The sequence below is a fragment of the Mus caroli genome, chromosome 8 (genome assembly GCF_900094665.2).
Source record: "Mus caroli chromosome 8, CAROLI_EIJ_v1.1, whole genome shotgun sequence".
Taxonomy (NCBI): Eukaryota; Metazoa; Chordata; class Mammalia; order Rodentia; family Muridae; genus Mus; species Mus caroli.
This window is the reverse complement of record NC_034577.1, coordinates 450,120-469,794: the sequence shown is the minus strand read 5'-3', so window position 1 is coordinate 469,794 and position 19,675 is coordinate 450,120. Positions and strand designations below refer to the sequence as shown.

At 50.3% G+C, this 19,675-nt stretch overlaps 1 protein-coding gene across 9 annotated transcripts in view; it reads right to left on the bottom strand.

The window, feature by feature from the left end:
* Camsap3 (calmodulin regulated spectrin associated protein family member 3) overlaps positions 1-18,704 on the bottom strand; it is a 24,040-nt gene extending 5,336 nt beyond the window's left edge. Inside the window, exons 1-13 of one of the 9 annotated variants that reach the window (XM_029480546.1) lie at positions 18,194-18,704; positions 7,544-7,797; positions 6,617-6,739; positions 6,437-6,532; positions 6,188-6,220; positions 4,978-5,025; positions 4,569-4,707; positions 3,261-3,400; positions 3,087-3,180; positions 2,941-2,998; positions 2,736-2,809; positions 1,869-1,938; positions 293-1,763 (exon numbers count right to left, since the gene is read on the bottom strand). In XM_029480546.1, the coding sequence (XP_029336406.1) occupies positions 293-1,763; positions 1,869-1,938; positions 2,736-2,809; positions 2,941-2,998; positions 3,087-3,180; positions 3,261-3,400; positions 4,569-4,707; positions 4,978-5,025; positions 6,188-6,220; positions 6,437-6,532; positions 6,617-6,739; positions 7,544-7,797; positions 18,194-18,341 (2,748 nt within the window). In that variant the 5' untranslated portion in view covers positions 18,342-18,704. The remainder of the gene's footprint in view (positions 1-292; positions 1,764-1,868; positions 1,939-2,735; positions 2,810-2,940; positions 2,999-3,086; positions 3,181-3,260; positions 3,401-4,568; positions 4,708-4,977; positions 5,026-6,187; positions 6,221-6,436; positions 6,533-6,616; positions 6,740-7,543; positions 7,798-18,193) is intronic. The other 8 variants (XM_029480548.1, XM_029480551.1, XM_029480549.1 and 5 more) reach the window with 8 other exon arrangements.
* Positions 18,705-19,675: the final 971 nt, after the last annotated feature.

Genomic DNA, 19,675 nt, shown 5'->3' with positions numbered 1-19,675 from the left:
CCCACCCATCCATCCATCCATCCATCCATCCATCCATCCATCCATCCATCCATCCATCCATCCATCCATCCACCCATCCAAGAAAGCCAGCAAGCCAGCCACTCCCTAGTCAGCCAGCTATCCATCTATCCATCATCAGCCAGTACATGTCAATTTACCCACTCAATAGTAAAGCTCTATCCCTGAATATCCACCACTTCCCATCTCCCCCTAGGGGCATCTCCATTACCCATCCATTCATACATCTACCTATTGGCTCACCTTTTCCCTCTGACCCGCCAAGGTGACTCACCTTATAAAAGAATCCAAGCCCTGTTCGGGGCTCTCCCTCAGAAGATGCCTCTTCCTCTAAAGAATCCTCAGCCCCAGGGGGGCTCCCATCTCCTTCCTCATCAGCAGCAGGCTCCCCCAGGCTGGCTAGAGGGATCTCAATGAGGGCAGGCTTGGTGGTGGGCTCCTCAGGAGGTGTCCCCTCCGACAGGAGGATAGAGGAGCGAGTCTGTACAGGCACCTGGCTGGGTGAAAACTTGCGTAGGTGAGGGAGGCTGTCTACATCATGGGGTGGTGTGAGTACCCTTGTCAAAGGTGCAAGCTTCAGCTCTGCCGGCCTTGCATGTTTTGGACTACGGGGTGTTGGGCTGGGGCCTGGCCCAGGGCTGCGTCGGGCAGCTGGGGCACGACGGGCAGGGCTGGGGGATGCTGCTTTAGGCCCAGTGGCAGGTCCAGGAATGACCCAGGCTGCAGGTGGTGGGGCAGGTCCAGGAGCTTCTGGAGGGGCTAGAAGCCGCTGTTGCTGGTCTGTGAGCCTCTGCATGTCCCGCTGCAGAGAGCTCAAAGCGGCACTCAGCTTACTGACTGCTCTATTGTAATCCCCAAGTCCCTCTGGGGGCACTGGGCCCAGGTCTGGAGAGAAGGTAACTGACTTGTGCCGTAAGGACGGCTCACCCTGGCCCTCACCTGCTGGCCGTTCCCCACCAGGAACTGAGCCCAGCTCAGCTTCCTCCTCGGCCTCCCCTGCAGCCTCCCGAGGCTGCACCTGCAGGAAAGCGCTCTTGCCCAGCCTCTGCCTATGCTTGGCAAAGATTGCCTCAATGCGTCGCTTCTGTGCCTCTATGGCGCGGCGCTTCTCCTCCAGCCTGGCTCCCAGCTCACTCATCTCTGAGCTCAAGACCTCAGATGCTACGGGGGTGGATGTTGGAGACCCCATTCCTGACTCAGCCTCAGCCTTCACCAGCTGTTTCTTGCGTTCAGCAAAACTGGTCATCTTCACTTCGGAGTTGTTGGCTGCTGGGGATGAAGCCACAGCTTTGGGGGACCCCTCGGATGGGGGTGATGGTTTCAGTATCTCTCCTGTTGAGCAGGGAGATGATTTTGAAGGGTTCTCAGGGTGTGATATATAGATAGGCGCCTTGTTGAGCCTATCAGACAGTGGCTTTGAGGCTCCTTCAGGAGGGTAGGGGGAGAGTGGTGGTTTGGAGAGACCCTCAGGAGAATGGAGGTAGAAACTGCCATCAGCAGCCCCATCAGGGAGCAGTCGGGGCTCAGCACTGTGAATGATCTGCAGGGCCTCTTCAATCGTGGGTAGGTCTCCAGATTCTGGGGGTGGCTGAGCAGAATTCCGGGATGATGTTGACACAGGACGTGGGGGACCCAGACTGTCTGAGCTGACGGAGCGGAGCAGGACAGGATCTCCCATGACGACATCCACATCGCTGTCCAGGCCAAAGGGAGTGCTGAACGACACAGCCTGGGAGAGGGGACGGCTGGGCGGCCAGAGGGAGGGGTCAGCCCCTGGGACAGGCCTCTGCCATGCCCTGATCAGCTCAATCCCTCTTCCAAGGCCACAGGGCCCCTGATGATGCACTCACCTAAGCTGACGGTTCCAGGCTTTGCCAAGAGCCTCCATGTGAGACATTGATGGAGAGGACTTCAGGGAGCCTGTGGAGGGACAGTAAATGGTCACTGTGCAGGGGGAAGCCACTGATCTGGGGGTTGGCTGGTGCCTGGGACAACCTCTACAATGTCATCAAGTGAGTCACTGATGGGTCATTATGTGTCTGGTTATGCTAGATTTCCAGAAATGGCTGGCTGGAACTTTGGGGATGGCTCAGCGATGCACTACTTGCCTAGCATATGTGAGGCCTTGGGTTCAATTGCCAATATTGTGAATACAGTTTGCAGTTTCTTTTGGACCAATGAGATGGCTCAGCAGGTTAAGGGCACTTGCCTCCAAGCCTGATGAACTGAGTTCAATACTGGAGACCTACACGGTAACCAGAGAGAACTAGTTTCTGCAAGTTGTTCTCTCTGGACCTCTACACATGCATTAAGGCAAATGTGCTCCCATACATATCAGAATGATAACTTGAATTTAAAAATTAAAATGAAATGACCAAATATTAGCAGTTGGTGCTACTTCTTGGTATCATCCAAGGAGTCTTGTTTTGTTTTGTTTTGAGACTGGGTCTCACTGTGTAATCCTGGCTGCACTAGAATTCTCTATGTAGCTCAGGTTGGCCTCCAATTCACAGAGAACTCTGCCAATCTTTGCCTCCTTAGTTCTAGGATTAAAGGTATCCACCATCACACCTGACTGATGCAAGGGGTCTCGAAGCCTAGCCATAAAGGAAGTCAGAAAGACCCAATGAGGGCCACTGGACGACTCAACATGAAGTCAGCTGGGAAATTCTTGTAGTTGAAGTTTCCTGGTAATAGAAGCCATATTCTCTCTTCACCTGTGGATCCTCGGAGTGGAGACTGGGGACCACCAGGTGACAGAAGCGGGTGACGGAAGTTGAAGACAGGAGAACTGCCAAACAGATAGATACTCATCAACCTTCAGTCACCTCTCACAGGTATCCCCAGCCCTCCTGCCCCTGCAGCCAGTGGGCAGGAAGAAGCCCCATGAAGGAGAAACTCCACTCCAACAGGGACCCATACCTGCTGCCACTGTTGTTCTGAGATGGAACAGTCTCTGTATTCCGGGGAGAGACAGCTACTAGGTGCACAAAGAAAAAGGTCAGGCAGAGCAGGGTTCCTTTACCCTCTTCTAGACCCCAAGGCAAGTTCAGGTCCCCAGGGCTCACCATGTCCATCAGGCAAGTCTTTGGCCTGCACAAAATCAGGCTTCAGAACCTCAAAGCACATATACATCTCAGCCAACAGCACCACCAGATTGACCTGCAGGCCAGAGGGAAATCAGCCCTGGATATGGACCTCAGGTCCTGAGTCTCACCCCCACACCACCAGGATGGCTTTACCTTGAGGGGTGGTGGGACATACAGCAAGTCTTCAAGGGACAGGGGGCAGCCTCGAGGAAGATGGGAGGCACAGAAGTCTTGCACCAGCTGGAGGTTGTATAGACTGTCTGCCACAGACATGGGGTCCTTGAGGCACACCTCTGTGGGGACAGAATATATGGGTCTCCAACTCAATGGAAAAAAAGATGGGAGTTCCAGGGAAGCCCTCCTTTGAGCCAAGTCTTGTACCTCTTGTAAGGTGCATACTACAACGTGTTGGCCCTCTAGGACTTAACGCAAGAGTTGTTTTCTTCTTGTCCTCTGTGTCTGTGTGCACCTGTGTGTACATGTCTGCAGACCAGAGGTCAACTGTAGTGTCTTCCTTCCCATGTGCTCACTACCTTAGATTCCAAGATAGGATCTCTCACTGAAACTGATATTTACTGATTCTACTAGTTGGCCAGCAAGTCCCCAGAATCCCTCTGTCTCCACCTCCCTGGCCCTGGGATTATAGGCACTCACTGCTGTACAGAGAACTTTACACAGCTGCTAAGAACCCAAACTCAGGTCATAATGTTTTTGCAGCTTATCAACTAAGCCATCTCCCGGCTTCCTCAAAATCCTTTTTTCGGAGAGATGGCTTGGCAGTTAAGAGCATATACTGCTCTTGCAGATGACTTGAGTTTAGTTTCAAATACCACATCAGATGAGCCCAACTACAGGGGATCCATCACATTCTCCAAGGTCACCTGCACTCACACATGCACAGACCCCACACATACATACATATTTTTAAAACTAAAAAAAATCTAAGAAACAAAAACCAAATAAAAACATCCTCCTAAAGGGGTTAGGAATACAGGTCAGTTAGAAGAATGCCTGCCTATAATATAATATAATATAATATAATATAATATAATATAATATAATATACAAAGCCTGGGTTCTATCCCCAGGATCCCATAAATTTGGCCTGGGGGAACATGACTGTAAATATCAATACTTAGAAGGTAGAGGCAAGAGTATTATAGGAGTTCAAGGCTATCCTTTGATACACACACACACACACACACACACATACACACACACACACTGGGGCTGAGTTGGTAGTTCTTGCCTAGCATGCATGAGCACTGGGTTCCATCCCCCACACTGCCTAAACCAGATATGGTGGTACACAGGTATCTGTCATCCCAGCACTCAGAGAGGTTCAAAGTGAGGCCAAGGCTGACCTAGGCTATGTAAGACCTTAGCTCAATACTGAATCATACTGGTCTTGCAGACTGGAGATGCCTTTCCAGGATCAGGTCTGGCTTATCCACTACTCACCCTCAAGTCGTAATAGCTGGGGACAATAGCAGTGGATGGTGGCAGCCAGTGCTGCCCCACTGGCCAGGTCCTGAAGGGTAGTCACATTTGGAAAGCAGGGAGCCCTTCGGGCAATGGCACGGTCCTTGCGATATCGAATCTGTGGACAGGAACAGAGTGAGGTTAGCAGTCAGGCTGGCCATATCCGGGTTGGCAGTCATGCAGGCTGGAATAGGGAAAACTGGGATTTCTGCCATGAAGGGGTGGGAAGCTCAGATCCCCAGAGCCAGAATGGGAGGGAAGGGGGGGCCAGCCTGGAGCAAGGGAGGGACAGAAGCAAGAGGCAGAAGACTTGTCTGCGAGCAGCCAGGCCAGCAGCAGGGGTTAGGGACAAGGCCTCCTGAGACCCCGGGGAAGGGGGATACATTACCATAGGGGGTTTGTTCCCCGACTCCTTCAAACAGAAGGCAATTGCGTGCTGGGGGGGGAAGGAGTGGCCGTCAGCAAGGCCTGCTGGGCCCCCAAAGCCCCCTCTGGAAAAAGGAGGAGTACTGACCCCTGTCCTGAGCCTTGGCCATCTAGCTCCCTAATCATACTCTGGCCGGCTTCGGGGACCCCAGCTCCTCCCAGCCCTAAGGAACCCCACAAAAGCAGCCTTCCATGACAAGCCCCAGGCCCTGGCTTAGGGAGAGGATGCAAAAGAAGCAGGTAGGTAGAATAATCCACCCCCAAACCCAGACCCCAGGTAGGGAGGAGCAGTGAGCAAAGGTGGGGACCCATATCCAATCCACATGGTCCCTGTATTTATACACTGCAGGAGTGAGCAAAGATGGAGACCCCTATCCAGTCCACATTGTCCCTGTATTTATACACTGCAGGAATAAGTTATGTGAAGCAAGGAGAGGTTTAGACCATGGTGCAAGATCATACAGCTAATTAGGGGAAGAGAGAGAATTTAAAATCTTCTAGACCTCAAAATTCTACCCAATTAGGGAAGCTGGGGATCTTCCTCTTGGCTAGGAAGATTCCTTCTATGTCTCTGCAATTTGAGGTCACTGCCTACATACCTGGTAGGCAAGGGGGCTCCCTCTTTTCAAGCTAAGTACAGGCTCAGGTCCTCCCTTCTTAATGAAAAGCTCAACTACTTTTGGTTTGGGCTTTTTTGTTTTTGAATGTTTTAAGATTTATTTTTATTGTATGTGTATATGTACATGTCTGTATATGGGGTACGGTGCATGTGCATATAGTGCCGATGAAGGACAGAAGAGAGTGCTGAATCCCCTGGAGCTGGAGGTACAGGCATCTCTTCAGCTTCAATCCTCTTATCTCAGTCTGTTTGTGGTTCTAAGACAGGGACTCTAGATATGCCCTAGGCTGGCCTGAAATTTGCAATCCTCCTGCCTCAGCAGGATTACAGACATGCACAAATATGCCCAGCTCTACCCCCTGCTAATGACAGAGGTCTTCCCCTCCCCACATCTCAAGTTCCAAAGAGTTCTCTCAGTCCCCAGGGCTGGAGTGCTACCTCCATTGCTCACAGCTGGGGGGTGGGGGTGTGCAGGCAATCAAGCAGAAATGACACAGACAAGACAGAAACAAGCAGGACAGGCAGACGAGACAAAACAGACAGCCTCACTTACAGGAACCAGCTTCCAGTACCAGCGTGTGGGGCACTATTGCCAGAGGGACAGAGAAGGGGACAGCAGGGGCCGGTGCAATAAGAAGTGCAGAGAAAAAGAGGAAAAGAGAGTCACTTCCAGGCCCACCCTCAATCTCAGCAATGGCCAGGATGTGCAGCCCATCCCTTCCCACCTGCCTCATAATCATCCATCCACCTGTCCATCCATCCATCCATCCATCCATCCATCCATCCCTTGTCCTAGCCTCACCGAGGGCTGGGCAGGAGAGGCCCCATCCAGAGGGGCTGCAGGAGATGCACGCTGGGCTGCTTCTTGTTCCGTCTTCTCCTGCAGCCGCCGAACAGTCTAGGGGTCAGAGAGAAGTCAGTGCCTGGTCACTTGGCTAACGTCATTGTCTCCACTCCACATGGCCTGGCCCACCCTACTTACTGTGTCTACCCAGAAAAGGAGTTTGTGCTCCAAGCTGCTCAGAGCCAAGGGACCAGGCAGTGTCTTTGTCCACTCAAATGAGAAGGCAACCATGAGAGCATCGATGACAGCTAGGTGGGCTCCCTGTTGGGGCAAAGGCTGGAAGATGAGACCAGAAGGCTGGGCAGGGAGCTACTCTTTCTGCCTCCAATCCCAGAGATGTGGGAGGAGTGGGGCCAGGGAATGGTGTGGGGTCAGGGATTGCTGGGTGGGACCTTGAGAGCTACAGTTATGAAAGAGGTCACACATGGGCTGGGTTTTGAGCTATGACACCAGGATTTACAATAGAATAGCCCATCTAGAGAAACCAAGGACAGAACTGGAGGAGCCTGAGCTATAGCAACTTGAGGGAGGAGCCAGGTATGATCTGCAGAACTGAGTGTGGCACCCTTAGCTTGATGGAAAAGCTAGGCTTGGAAATGGAGGTAGGCTTGATAGGGGGAGCTAAGCTTTGTGGGAGGGACTAAAACTGGTTGGAGGAGCTTACACCTAATGAGTTGAGCTTAAGGGCATGGCTAGAGGAACCATTTGGGGGGTGTAACCAGAATTAGTGGGTAGAGCCTGAAGGGAGTTTCAGGCACAAGCTAGAAACTTTGCAGGAAAGTGCATTAAGAACTGTTAGAGCCGGGCGTGGTGGCGCACGCCTTTAATCCCAGCACTTGGGAGGCAGAGGCAGGCGGATTTCTGAGTTCGAGGCCAGCCTGGTCTACAGAGTGAGTGCCAGGACAGCCAGGGCTACACAGAGAAACCCTGTCTCGAAAAACCAAAAAAAAAAAAAAAAAAAAAAAAAAAAAAAAAAAAAAAAAAAAAAAAAAGAACTGTTAGGATGGCGAAGGGGAGGAGCCAAGCCTGGTAGGCAGGGCCTCATAGGTCAGGAGCAGAGCCTACCATGAGAATTGGCTGGTGTTTCAGGTCAGCCTCGCGCACTGGGTGTTCAGGCAGTGAAGGCACCGTGCCCCTCCTCGCCAGCAAGGCCAGCAGAGCAGAGGGGCTGGGGGATGGCTCGAGCTGTGGCAGTGCCTGGCGCCAGGCCCGGCAGTATAGTTCCGCAGAGAGCAGCAGGCGCGTCACTGGGGGCTTCACGTGCTCCTGTGCATACTGATCGGTGTAGAAGGGTTCCCACAGCTCCGGAGGCACATGCTCTGCATTGGGGAGGGGCACAGCAGGTCAGATCAACACATTACCCATCTGCTCACTCTTCTACAAAGTACATGATCGCAAAGAAGGAATGGTCTGGACTAGGAACTACAGAGTCAGGCATATAGGTACAAGCCAGGGCTGTGTGTGTGTGTGTGTGTGTGTGTATGTGCATGTGCACACACATGTGCCATACAAGTGCCCTCAGAGGCTAGAAGAGGGTGGGTACCAGTCAGACCCCCAGAAGCTACAGTTACAGATAGTTGTGAGCCACCAGACATGGGTGCTGGGAAATATGACCGTGTTCTCTAGGAGAGTAGCCAGAGCTCTCGACAGCTGAGCATATCCACTGAGGTTTTGAGACAAAATCTCTCCCTAAACATTGGCTTTGCCATTTCAGCTGAACTAGCTGATCCATGAGCCCCCTGGGATCCATGCATCTCTACCTCTCCAGAGCTTAGGTTACAGTCTGTCCAGTTCTTCTTTTCCCTGGATACTGGGGTTGTGAACTCAAGCCCTCCTGCTTTCCCAGTGAGCCCCTGTACCACTTTGGTTTCTCATCTCTTTTGCACCTATTTGGTTAGATTTCAGAGGTTGAGTTTCATGTATCCCGGACTAGCCTCAAAACTGCCTGGTAGCTAAGGATGACCTTGAATTTTGGATCCTCCCACTTTAACCTCCAGAGGCCTAAGATTACAGGCATGCACCACCGTGCCTAGTTTAGGGCATGCCCTACTAGGGACAGAAGTCAGGGCTTCCCCCATGCTTCTGTAGCCTCATCGAGCACCATCCTTATCCCTGGAAACTTCGTTTTACAGATGGGAACAAACTTCACAGAAAATGTACAGGGATGGAAAGTGACCAGACTAAGGCTACATGGGTCTCCAGTGCCAGGACTGAGACTCAAACTCAGGCCTTAAGCAAACTCAATCCCCTCTGTCATCTTAGTGGCTGGGATGAGTGTGAGGTCGCCTACAGGATAAAGATGCCAAAGTCAGGCAGAGAGCAAGTACTTTGTGGAAATTGAGGGAGTTAAGTTTGGTGTGTGCTAGGCCTTGGGGGTACTCTCAAAGCAGAGGGGATAAGGTGTAGGGTCTTAAGAGAATACTGAGTTCAGCCATACTTAGGGTACTTAGAGAGCCAGGCCCAGCATGCACAGTTGTAATCCTAGCCTCGGGAAACTCAGAAAGAAGGAGCTTCACACCAGCCCAGGCTAGAAGCAGTAACAAGCCAGTGTGTGCTAGGACACCCTGACTCAAAATGCCCACCAAAAGCTGAGTATGGTGGCCCATGTGATGGCTGTCATAGCAGTATTTAAGAGGTGGGAGCAAGGCCAGCCAGGGCTACCGGGAGGCCCTCGTCTTAAAAAAAAAAAAAAAAAAACAAAAAAAAAACAAAAACAAAAACAAAAACAAAACATTAAAAAAAAAAAAAAAAAAAAAGTCGTCAATAGCATGGCTCAACATTGCCATAAAGCCAGACAACCTGAGTTCCATCTCCAAGACCCACACAGTGGAAGGAGAGAACCAACACCCACAAGTTACCCTCTGACCTTCATATATACACCGTAGCCTGAATAGCCCCCCCAACACACACACACAAGTAAAATATGAAAAGGGGGGGCAGAAGGATGGATAAGTGGGAAAAGGTGCTTGCTGATAAGTAACAACCCAAAGGTCAGCGTCCAGAAGCCACGTAAAGGTGGGAAGAAAACCTAACTCCACTGTGTTAGCCGCTGACCCCCCACACATGCAGCAGAGGAAGCAGCCCTCCTCGCATGCACACTGTAATAAACTTACTGGGGGGCTGGGGGAACCAGCTAGTGTGGTGGGCAACACCTGTACATTCAGCACTTGGGAAGCTGAGGCAGAAAAACTGCTGAAAGCTCAAGGCCAGTCTCGGGTACATTAACTCCCTGGCCATCCTGGACTACAAAGAGAGGCTCTATCTTAAACCGAGAAAAAGGAAAAAAAGAAAAGAAAAGAAAAAAAGAGTCCAGGAGGAAGTTGATAATGGATGGCATAAAAATACATTGTATACATATGTGTATGAAATTGTCAAAGAACAAAGTATCTTTTAAAAAGAGGAGAAAACCAGGAAGAACTCCTGAGGTTAGGGTAGAGGTGACTAATTAAGATCACTTGGTCAGGGACTGCCTTAATCCCTGTTTCAATCAGCCCAGCTGTTACATGTGTGTAAAAACCGTAAGAGAAGCACTGAAGCAAGGATTCCAGGGTAGAAAAGACACATTAGACCATTCATACTTGGTTGTAGTAAATATTACTTAAGGAGTTTTACCCCACTTAGACCATATAGTTCCCAAATAAAAGACACAAAGGCTTTTATATTTATAATAACTCTTAAAGCATTAGAGATGAACAGATATCCGCCCTCTAAGCTATTTTGTCTACGTTAACTCCAAGATATCACTTGCCATGTTCCACCTGGGCCATGCCTATTCCAACAGCTGGGCCTCATGGCCATGAAGCCCCCATGGCAACTTCTTCCTTCTTTCCCCTCCCTCTCCATCCTGGTCCCTGCCTCAGACCCGGAGCCCTGGAACCTTCCCACCATCCCTTCTCTTCTGCCCAGCCCAGGCTGAAGGCATCTGTGCCGGCTGGTTTTGTGTGTCAACTTGATACAAGCTGGAGTTTTCACAGAGAAAGGAGCCTCCCTTGAGGAAATGCCTCCATGAGATCCAGCTGTAAGGCATTTTCTCAATTAGTGATCAAAGCAGGAGGGCCCATGGTGGGTGGTGCCATCCCTGGGTTGGTAATCTTGGGTTCTATAAGAAAGCAAGTTGAGCAAGCCAGGGGAAGCAAGCCAGTAAAGAACATCCCTCCATGGCCTCTGCATCAGCTCCTGCTTCCTGACCTACTTGAGTTCCAGTCCTGACTTCCTTTAGAGATGAACAGCAATGTGGAAGTGTAAGCTGAATAAACCCTTTCCTTCCTCCCCAACTTGCTTCTTAGTCATGATGTTTGTGCAGAAATAGAAACCCTGACTAAGACAGCATCTTTATTAACTAGTCAGGGATAACTTGGAGGGCAGGTTCACACAACGACTGGTATATATGAGGATTCATTTCTCTTGGAGCAACCAGATCTTGGGGTATAGAATTTAGCATTTGAATACAAGCAGTGCCAGAACAACCCCCTACAATTCTTCATAGTCAGGTTCCCAAGAGACCACTTGACATAGGACCTGACATCATTAACAGGAACCCCTTCTTGCCACATCTCCTTCCACACCTCCAAAATCCACACTTGACCTTCCCATTAAGGACTGCACTCCTATGGAGAGCTGGGTGCAACTACCTGCCTTAGCTTTGCTCTTTGAAGGATGAAGGATTCAAGTTGGCTAGATGGCTCGGCAAGTAAAGGCACTTGTCATCCACCCTCTAAACCTGAGCTTGATGTCCAGGCCACATGTGACGGAGGGAAGAACCAACTTCTAACAAGTTGTCCTCTGACTTTCATATGTGTGCCGCAACAGGCACAGCATTGTCACACACACACACACACACACACACACACACACACACACTTCTTTAATGAAATTTTTAAAATTTTAAAGAAAGATGAAGAATTTGAACATTCACTGAAGGGACTCTGGCCAGTTCAATCGTGGCTTGCCTTTCTCCCCCATTCTCTCTGCCTAGCTAAAAACCCCTGGATTACATTCCTGAAGCTAGCCCCTAAGTTCTATTCCCTTATTTGGCCACTTCCTCTTCCTTGGGGCTGACTACCAAGATCCAGTTATCAAAGTATTGAAGTACAACAGTCAAAAGCCCCTCGTGGTTGCCCTAATTAACCTGTCTAATTAAAATTAAGCCCCATCTTATCGCAGGGTTTCCCCCTTTACCTTTATAAACCATTTGCCTATGGGCCACATCTGTCTTCTCTAAGTCCAGAGGCAGTCCTTTGTTCCCCACTGGGACAAATACCCCTTCCCCTTCTCCCTTTCCCCTTTTTTCCCCTCTCTCTCCCTTGACCCTTCCCCTTCTCCCTCCTTATCTCCTGTCTTTGTCCTTTATTCCTGTGCTCTGTTCCTCTGGGGCAAATACATATCCTTTGTGCTGAGAACTTGGTCTTGTCGGTCCTGGCTTTCCTCACCCTCGCCTCCTCCTGTCCCTTGCCTCCACTGCCACTTTTCCCTGCCTCAACCTCATGGCCCTGGCTTCCATCCTAGACCCAGCTTCTGCTCTCCTGTTCCTAGCCTCCCCAAGGCCAACAACAGCCAGCCAAACACACACCCACTGGCCCACAATGCACCTGGGCTCTGTGCCCAGTACCTCCTTCCAGAATCCTTCCTCCTGCTATCTTACTCCAAAGGGACAAGTCCCACCCCACCTTGTGGATGCTCTGGAGGCCATCTGATTGCCTCCTGCTACAGATTGGGATGTGTCCTCCTGCTCCTCCACCCTGGCATCGTCCACTACCCTCCCCCAATCTACATCCTAGTGATGATAATCACCATCTTTTCCTGCCTTTACCTGCCCCACGATGCATCCAACCTCCTGACATCACCCTGACCCTTCTCCTATACCCAGTCTCCTCTCAGGCTCAGTCATGAGCACTTCCTGTTCCCAAGAGCAAAACGTTAGGACTTTCTCTGAGGAAGAAAAATGGTCTAGAGCCCCTTCTCACTGACTTCTGCTTCATTTTGTTTTGAAAGAGGGTCTTTTGTAGCCCAGGCCAGCCTCAAACTTGCTACATAGCCAAGGAGAAACTCCAACATCCAATCTGCCTCTACCTCACCAGTGCTAGAATTACAGCCATCTAGTTGCCACCACACCTAGTGTATGCCATGCTGGAGATTAAATTCAGGGCCTTGGGCATGCTAGGCAGGAACTCTATCAACTGAGTTACATCTACAGCCATCATCTCAGACGTACATCAAGCACTTGGTCTACACCTGGGATGAGGGGATAAGGGTAATATTGTGTGAGGTTGAGCAAAACCATGAGTCACTACTCATGACTGTCAGTAGCATTTTCCTTCAATGTAGAGAAAGTCAGCAGGGCATGGTCAGCAGCCACACTCGGGAGAGTTCAAGGCCACCCTGGGCTATACAATGAGATCATTCCAAAAGGGCAAAATTGCCAGATGAGGTAACTCATGCCAACAACTCCAACATTTGGAAGGCTGAAGCAGGAGGAGAGGTTCAATGTCAGCTTGGTCTATATAGTGTATTCTGAGACAGAATTATACTCTGTTATAGTTCAGGCTATCTAAACAAAACAAAATGAAAGAGACCAGGGAGATGGCTTCGTAAGCCATCTAAACCTAACAAATCTTGAGTTTACTCTCGAGAACCTTCATGGTGGAAGGAGAGAACTGGCTCGGGAAAGTAATTGTCTTGTGACCCTGAAACACACCTCACTGTATACCCATGGCATGCATCTATGTGTGTGTGAGTAAAGGCGATAAGAAATTTATAAAAAACTAAAATACTGAACTGAGTAGCGGTGGCACACACAATTAATCCCAGCACTCGGGAGGTAGAGACAGGTGGGTCTCTGTGAGTTCAAGGCCAGCCTGGTCAACAGAGCTAGATTCAAGACAGTCAAGGCTATATGTAGAAACCCTGTCTCAAAAAACCCAAAGTAAGGGGGCTGGAGAGATCGCTCAGTGGGTAAGAGCACCCGACTGCTCTTCCGAAGGTCTGGAGTTCAAATCCCAGCAACCACATGGTGGCTCACAACCATCCGTAATGAGATCTGACTCCCTCTTCTGGAGTGTCTGAAGACAGCTACAGTGTACTTACATATAATAATAAATAAATAAATAAATCTTTAAAAAACAAAACAAAAAAAAAAAGAGAGATGATTCAGCATTTAAGAGGCCCTGAGTTCAATTCCCAGCAACCACATGGTGGCCCACAACCATCTGTAATGGGATCCAATGACCTTCCTCTTCTGCTGTGTGTGAAGACAGCAACAGTGTACTCATATACATAAAATAAATAAATCTTAAACAAACAAAAATCAAATAAATGAAAGGGTAAAAAAATACTAAAAGTAAAAACTTGCCGGGCATGGTGTCGCACGCCTTTAATCCCAGCACTCAGGAGGCAGAGGCAGGCAGATTTCTGAGTTCGAGGCCAGCCTGGTCTACAAAGTGAGTGCCAGGAGAGCCAGGGCTACACAGAGAAACCCTGTCTCGAAAAAACCAAAAAAAAAAAAAAGTAAAAACTTAAAAGCAGAAAAAAAGACTATTAATTAGGTGACAGTTTACTCAGCCCAATCCTGGTCAAAAACCACTGCAATATACAATGAGTAGCAAATCATTGGCAGGAGATTTGATGTGTGGTTTTGTTTTTATTTTTGTTTTTGAGGTAAAGCCTTTTGTAGCCTAGGGTGGCTTCAAATGCTCACAGTAGCTGAAGATGACCTCGAACTTTTGATCTTTCTGCCTCTACCACTCAACTATCCAGATGACAGCTGTGCCCTGCCAGGCCCAGTTTCTGTGTTACTGGGCATGGAACTCAGAGCTTCCCACACTGGGAAAGAACTCTTTCAGCAGAGCCACATCCCCAGCCTGTATTAGGTTGGTTCTGTTTTGTCTTCTTTGGATGGAGGATTTTTTTATACAGTCTAGGGTAGCTTTGAACCCATGATCCTTCTGCCTATGCATCCCCTGTATTGTGATGACTCCTGTGGACCACCACACTTTGATCCAGTGTTTATATTAACTGCACATCAGGATTATACCAGTTATAAGCATTCAACGACAGGGGGGCTAATTCCAACCCTACTAGACAGGACATTTCCATAACACAGCTAATCTTTACTCATTCCATGACCGTCTGTGCCTTTAACCCTACAACACACTTTTGTTGTTGACCTGGCAAATAAGGTCTTTCTTGTCCCCTGTATGACTGACCTACATCCTTAACCCCCAAAACACTTATTCTAACACCATTGTACAGATAAGGAAACCACAGCTCAGACAGCTAAGGTAACTTACCCAAAATCACACAGCCAGAAAATGGTGGAGCCCAAATGAAACCAGTTTCCCTCACATACCTCTCTCCTATTTGCAAGGCCTAAGGAATGGCAGTTGGTATTCCACACATTTACACAGAAGTCTTTCTTATCTCCAAGTCTGTCTCTCCTGAGCCCACCAGCTTGCATTCCTCACACCTTGCCTTGGGGGACACCAGAACTACCCCTTCCTAAGCCTGTGTGAGCTCCTTGGTGCCCAGACACCTTCTCTGGCTCCCCAGTGCCCTCCCTTGGATCTTAATCTGAGAGGTCCTCCTTCTGAAGCCCACTCTGCACCCTCTTGCTCTGACCTCCAGGCACCATGGGGAGCTTCATGCTCTCCTCTAAGAAGCTTTGCAGCCATAGGCTGATCCCCTTGGTGGTCTCAAGACAGCTTCTCAAGGGAACCCCCCACTTCCTCCCCCATCCCCCTCTGGAAAATCTTGGGAACTTTCTCCTACTGGCCCAGCTGCTTGGACCACACTGAATCTTACCACAGTAGGTATCCAGGACCTAATTTGGTGCCCATTCCCATTCTCCTGGATCTCTCCCAGCATCTCCTCCACACCCTAAGCACCAAGCATTGGCTCCCTCTAGAAACCCAAGTGGCAGGGCCTGGTGGTATGCACCTATTTACCCAGCAAATCAGAGAGGGGTGGGAGATGTGGCTCAGTGGTACAGTGACTCCCTAGCATCCCCCAATGAGGGGCTGGGGTCATAGCTCAGCTGGTGGACACTCCCTAGCATAGGGCCCTAGGCTGCAACCCAAGTGCTGGCAATTACAAATCAAAAACAAACAAACAAACAAACAAACAACAACAACAACAATAAAACTCTGCACCAGGAAGAGAGAATTTTTGGCTGGTAAAGGCACTTGCCACCAAGCCCAACAACCTGAATTTATCCCTGACACCCACACAACCAAGGATCAAGGAGAACAAAAACCCCTAAACTGTCTCTGACTGCCACACAAGCCCTGGGACACCCAGAGGCACACACAGACACACACACACAGACACCTTATATTTTAAAAGATGACCTGGCCTCGATCTGTTCCTCAGTGTCTCCCCGCAGCCCCCACCTCCTTGTCTGGGAGACACAGGTAGTTGAGAGCTGAATCTGATCCTGAGTCAGCTGCAGCCATTGAGCAGTGCTGCATGGTGGAAGGGGCTGGGTCAACAGAAGAGAAATGTGTGAATCTGAGCATGAAGGTCCCCTCAAGGGGCTTCCCTTCTGCAAACTTACAGAGTAACTTCTGCACAGTCCTATGCCTAGGAGACACTGATAAAATACTCTCCCCAGCCACAGCAGCTGCCATAATGAACACTGACCAAGCTGTGTCTTGTGCCACATCAGACAATCAAGTCACCTCTCAACAACCTGGTCCCAAAAGTACTGGGGGTTTCAGGCTAGCAAGATGGCTCAGCAGATAAAGGTGCTTGCCAGCAAGTCTAACAATCTGAGATTGACCCCCCAGGGCCCATGCGGTTCTCTGACCTCCACATAGGTGCCCCCCCACACACACACCAATAAGAAAATAAATATAACTTTAAAACAAGTAATGGAGTTGAAAACCCACTGCACGACAGCACAGACAAGCAACTTCTATGTGATTTCAGCACACATATGTAAGTGGACAAACACCTTTTTCTTTTTCTTAAATAAAAGAAGAGACAGAAGCTCAGAGAACCTGAATTATTCTTCCACACCAGCTGTCCTGGTCAGGGCTGGGCCTCAAACCCAACCATGACTTAACAGAGTTGGGCTCCTGGCTGGCAAGATTGCCCAGTGGGTAGAGGTACCTACTAGAAGACCTGATGAAGTGTTCAGAGCTCACAGAAAGGTGACAAGGAGAGAGAACTGATGTTTTTGTGGTGGTTCTCTGACCTCCATCCACATGTTGTGGTGCATGCCCACGCTTACATACACAGGCAATGATAAAAAATCAAAATTAAAAAGCTCAGGAAGCCAGCCTTTCTAATCTAATTATCTCGGCATTGTGAGGGGCTGGGACAGAGGTTCCAACTCCCAAATCTTTTCTTTCTCAGGCAGGTCCCGTGGGGGTGTGCAGGTGTCAGAGGCAGCTGGCCAGCCACACAGGGAGGAGTGTGGTAAGAGAGACTAATAGAAAGTGGGAAAGACAGGACTGTGCAGAAGCAACTGATGGACAGCTGTCACAGGAGACCCACACCCAGAACAGGTTGGTCTGGGAAGGCAATGGAGTGGGGGGAGGGGCTGCACCTATTTAGTGCCAAGATCAGTAGGAGGACAGGGCATTTCCCACCACCACACAGACACACTTACACACACACACACACACACACACACACACTCACACACTGCAGACACTGTCCCTGTCTTCCTTCTCTGTCTCACTCTGTCTCTCTCTTTATCTATCCATCTGTTTCTACTGTCTCTATCTTTTTCTGTCTCTGTGCATGTATGTCTCGTTCTCCTTCTCCCAGTAAGGCCTAGACCTTAATGAACCTCTGTTTTTCCCAAGGCCACGCCTGGCCTCCCAGTTCTGCCCTGTGGTGGCTGAAGCTGCCCAAAGCCAGGACTTGGAGAGCCTTCCCAGGTCTGATAATCCACCTTCCTCATTTGCCCAGTAGGAATGGCCCTAGTCCTTCAGGCCTGTGGGCATGCGGAAGGGAGGAGAAAAGGGGTGGCTTCAGTAAGAGAAGGCCTGGCCGCCTGAGCTGCCACCCAGGAACAGCTGGCGAATGAGCCATTTATGCCTACCTGAATCCTCAGGAAAATGTGGCAATAAGTCACAACTGCCAGCCTTTACGTGGCCATCGAGACGAAAGAGAGTGGTCCCAGACACACACCACACACACACATACACACACGCTGTCCACCGGCAAGGCAGGGTTTGTGTCCCAGTCACTGAGCTGTAGCTCTGAGCTCTTAAAACGCTCCTTGCGGAGTCCAAGCCACCGCGTACACGTTGTGAGGGGAGATTGGGAAGGTGGGGGTAGGAGGAGCCATCACAGGCTTCAGATGTGTGTGAAAGGGGAGTTGGCCAAGCAGTTAGGCCCTGGGGTCTGAGGAGTGGGGTGGGAGGCGGGAAGCAGAGGACTACCAGGAGACCCTTCCCCCACCACACACAAAATTGGTCTCCAGACCCCACCCCTGGTCACCTGGGGGCTCTGATCCCGGGGTCCCAAGGCGCACAGCCTCTTGGCGGGCCCCACCCCCGACTGCGTTCCAGCGACCCGGGAGGGCAAAGTCCAAGGGCCCGGGCCGAGCAGGAAGCTTGGAGGCCCAGCTTAGCAAAGACCGAAAGCTCGGGTACCCTAGGCAGCCCCGACGCTATTGTTCCCACGGCCCGGGCTTGGCGCCCCGCCCCCCGCACCTGCCGCGCCCCAGCCTGGCTCCCCCGGTCCCTTCCCCAAAGGCCCTCGGGTTACCTGCTCCCCCGAATGCGGCCCGCAGCACCCACGCCAGACTCGCCGCCGCCTTGGCTCGAGAGAAATCGTACTGGTCCAAAGACTTGATCTCGGGGACCAGGAAAGTCCTCCGCAGTGGCCCGGACCCTGCGGGCGCCGCTTCCACCATGGCGACGCCGGGGCTACGGCCGCCCGGGTCCGCGCGCTCTGATGGGCTGGGCTGGGCTGCGCTGCGCTGTGCTGCGCTGCTGCGGAGCCTCCGCCACCCCGATCCGGGTTGCCGCCGCCGCTGCTGCTAGTACTAATAAAGCTGCTGAGGCGCCGCTGAACCAGGTGCGGCCGAGCGCGCTGGCGACGCGGCGTCGACCCCGCCCCAAGGCGGAGCCCAGGTGCGCCCCGCCCCCAGATTGGACTCAGTTCTCTCTGGCTCCTGAGTCCACATGGGTCGCCACTGACATTAAAGCTTCCATCGGTCCTCCTATTGCAAAGGGCGGCTGTGATGGCGGATGAGGGAAGGGCTGCAGAGAAACGCATGTCCCTGTATGCGTTGTCGTGTGTCGTGGATGTCCATGTAGGCTTTTGATCTCACACATATGCAGGTGGAGCTCACATATGCATATGGAGTTTGTGGCTATTACTATACAGTGAGTTCTAGGCCAACCAGGGCTACACAGCAAGACTCTGTCCTAGTTTAAAAAGAAAATGAATGTGTTTGTATCCACTTGCTTGAGAGTACCTGTGAACATCTGTCTATAAGTATCTAGACTTGTGATGTAATCTGTTTGTGAAGGTGACTGTTTCAAACCTGTGGTGGTACAATGGTTTGTATTAAGTGGCTAGGGCTGTGCCCTAGTTGACAGAGTCCTTATCTGGTATGTACAAAACCTTCTGCTCCATCCCAAGCACAAATAAGCTAGGTATGGTGGCACATGCCTGTAATCATGGCACTTGGGAGATGGGAAGAAGAGAATTGTTGTAAGTTCAAGGTGATCCTGGGATACATGAGACTCAGGAAATAAGTAAAATCAAAGAATTGTGTTCTACAACCTTCTGTGTTCTAAGATTGGAAATGAAGGAAGAGAAAGGGGGGAGAGAGAAAGAATGATATGAGTCTAAACACATCTATCATATAAGGGTGTGATTGTTGACTCTGTCAAGGCAGGAAGATGGCAGAGATACCGAGTGGGTGTATTTAGGCAAGAGGAAAGCTGTGTATGTGAGATTAGCTCTGGAGGGTTACTAGGTGGATTGCAAAGGTCCTGATGTGTACCTTTGATATCTGCAGTATTTGTTGAAGAAGGCCTCTGACTAGATGTAGGTAAGGATCTGAGAGGATCTGTGGGTATGCGGCTGTGGTTGTGTGCATGGGGCTTTCTGTATGTGACTAATGATGTCTAGGTGCATACATTTTTTTTTTTTTGTATAAACAGTCTGGTTTTTTTGTGTTTTCAGGTTCAGCATTCCAGGCTCCATAATACAAATCTATTTATCTACAGAACTGGG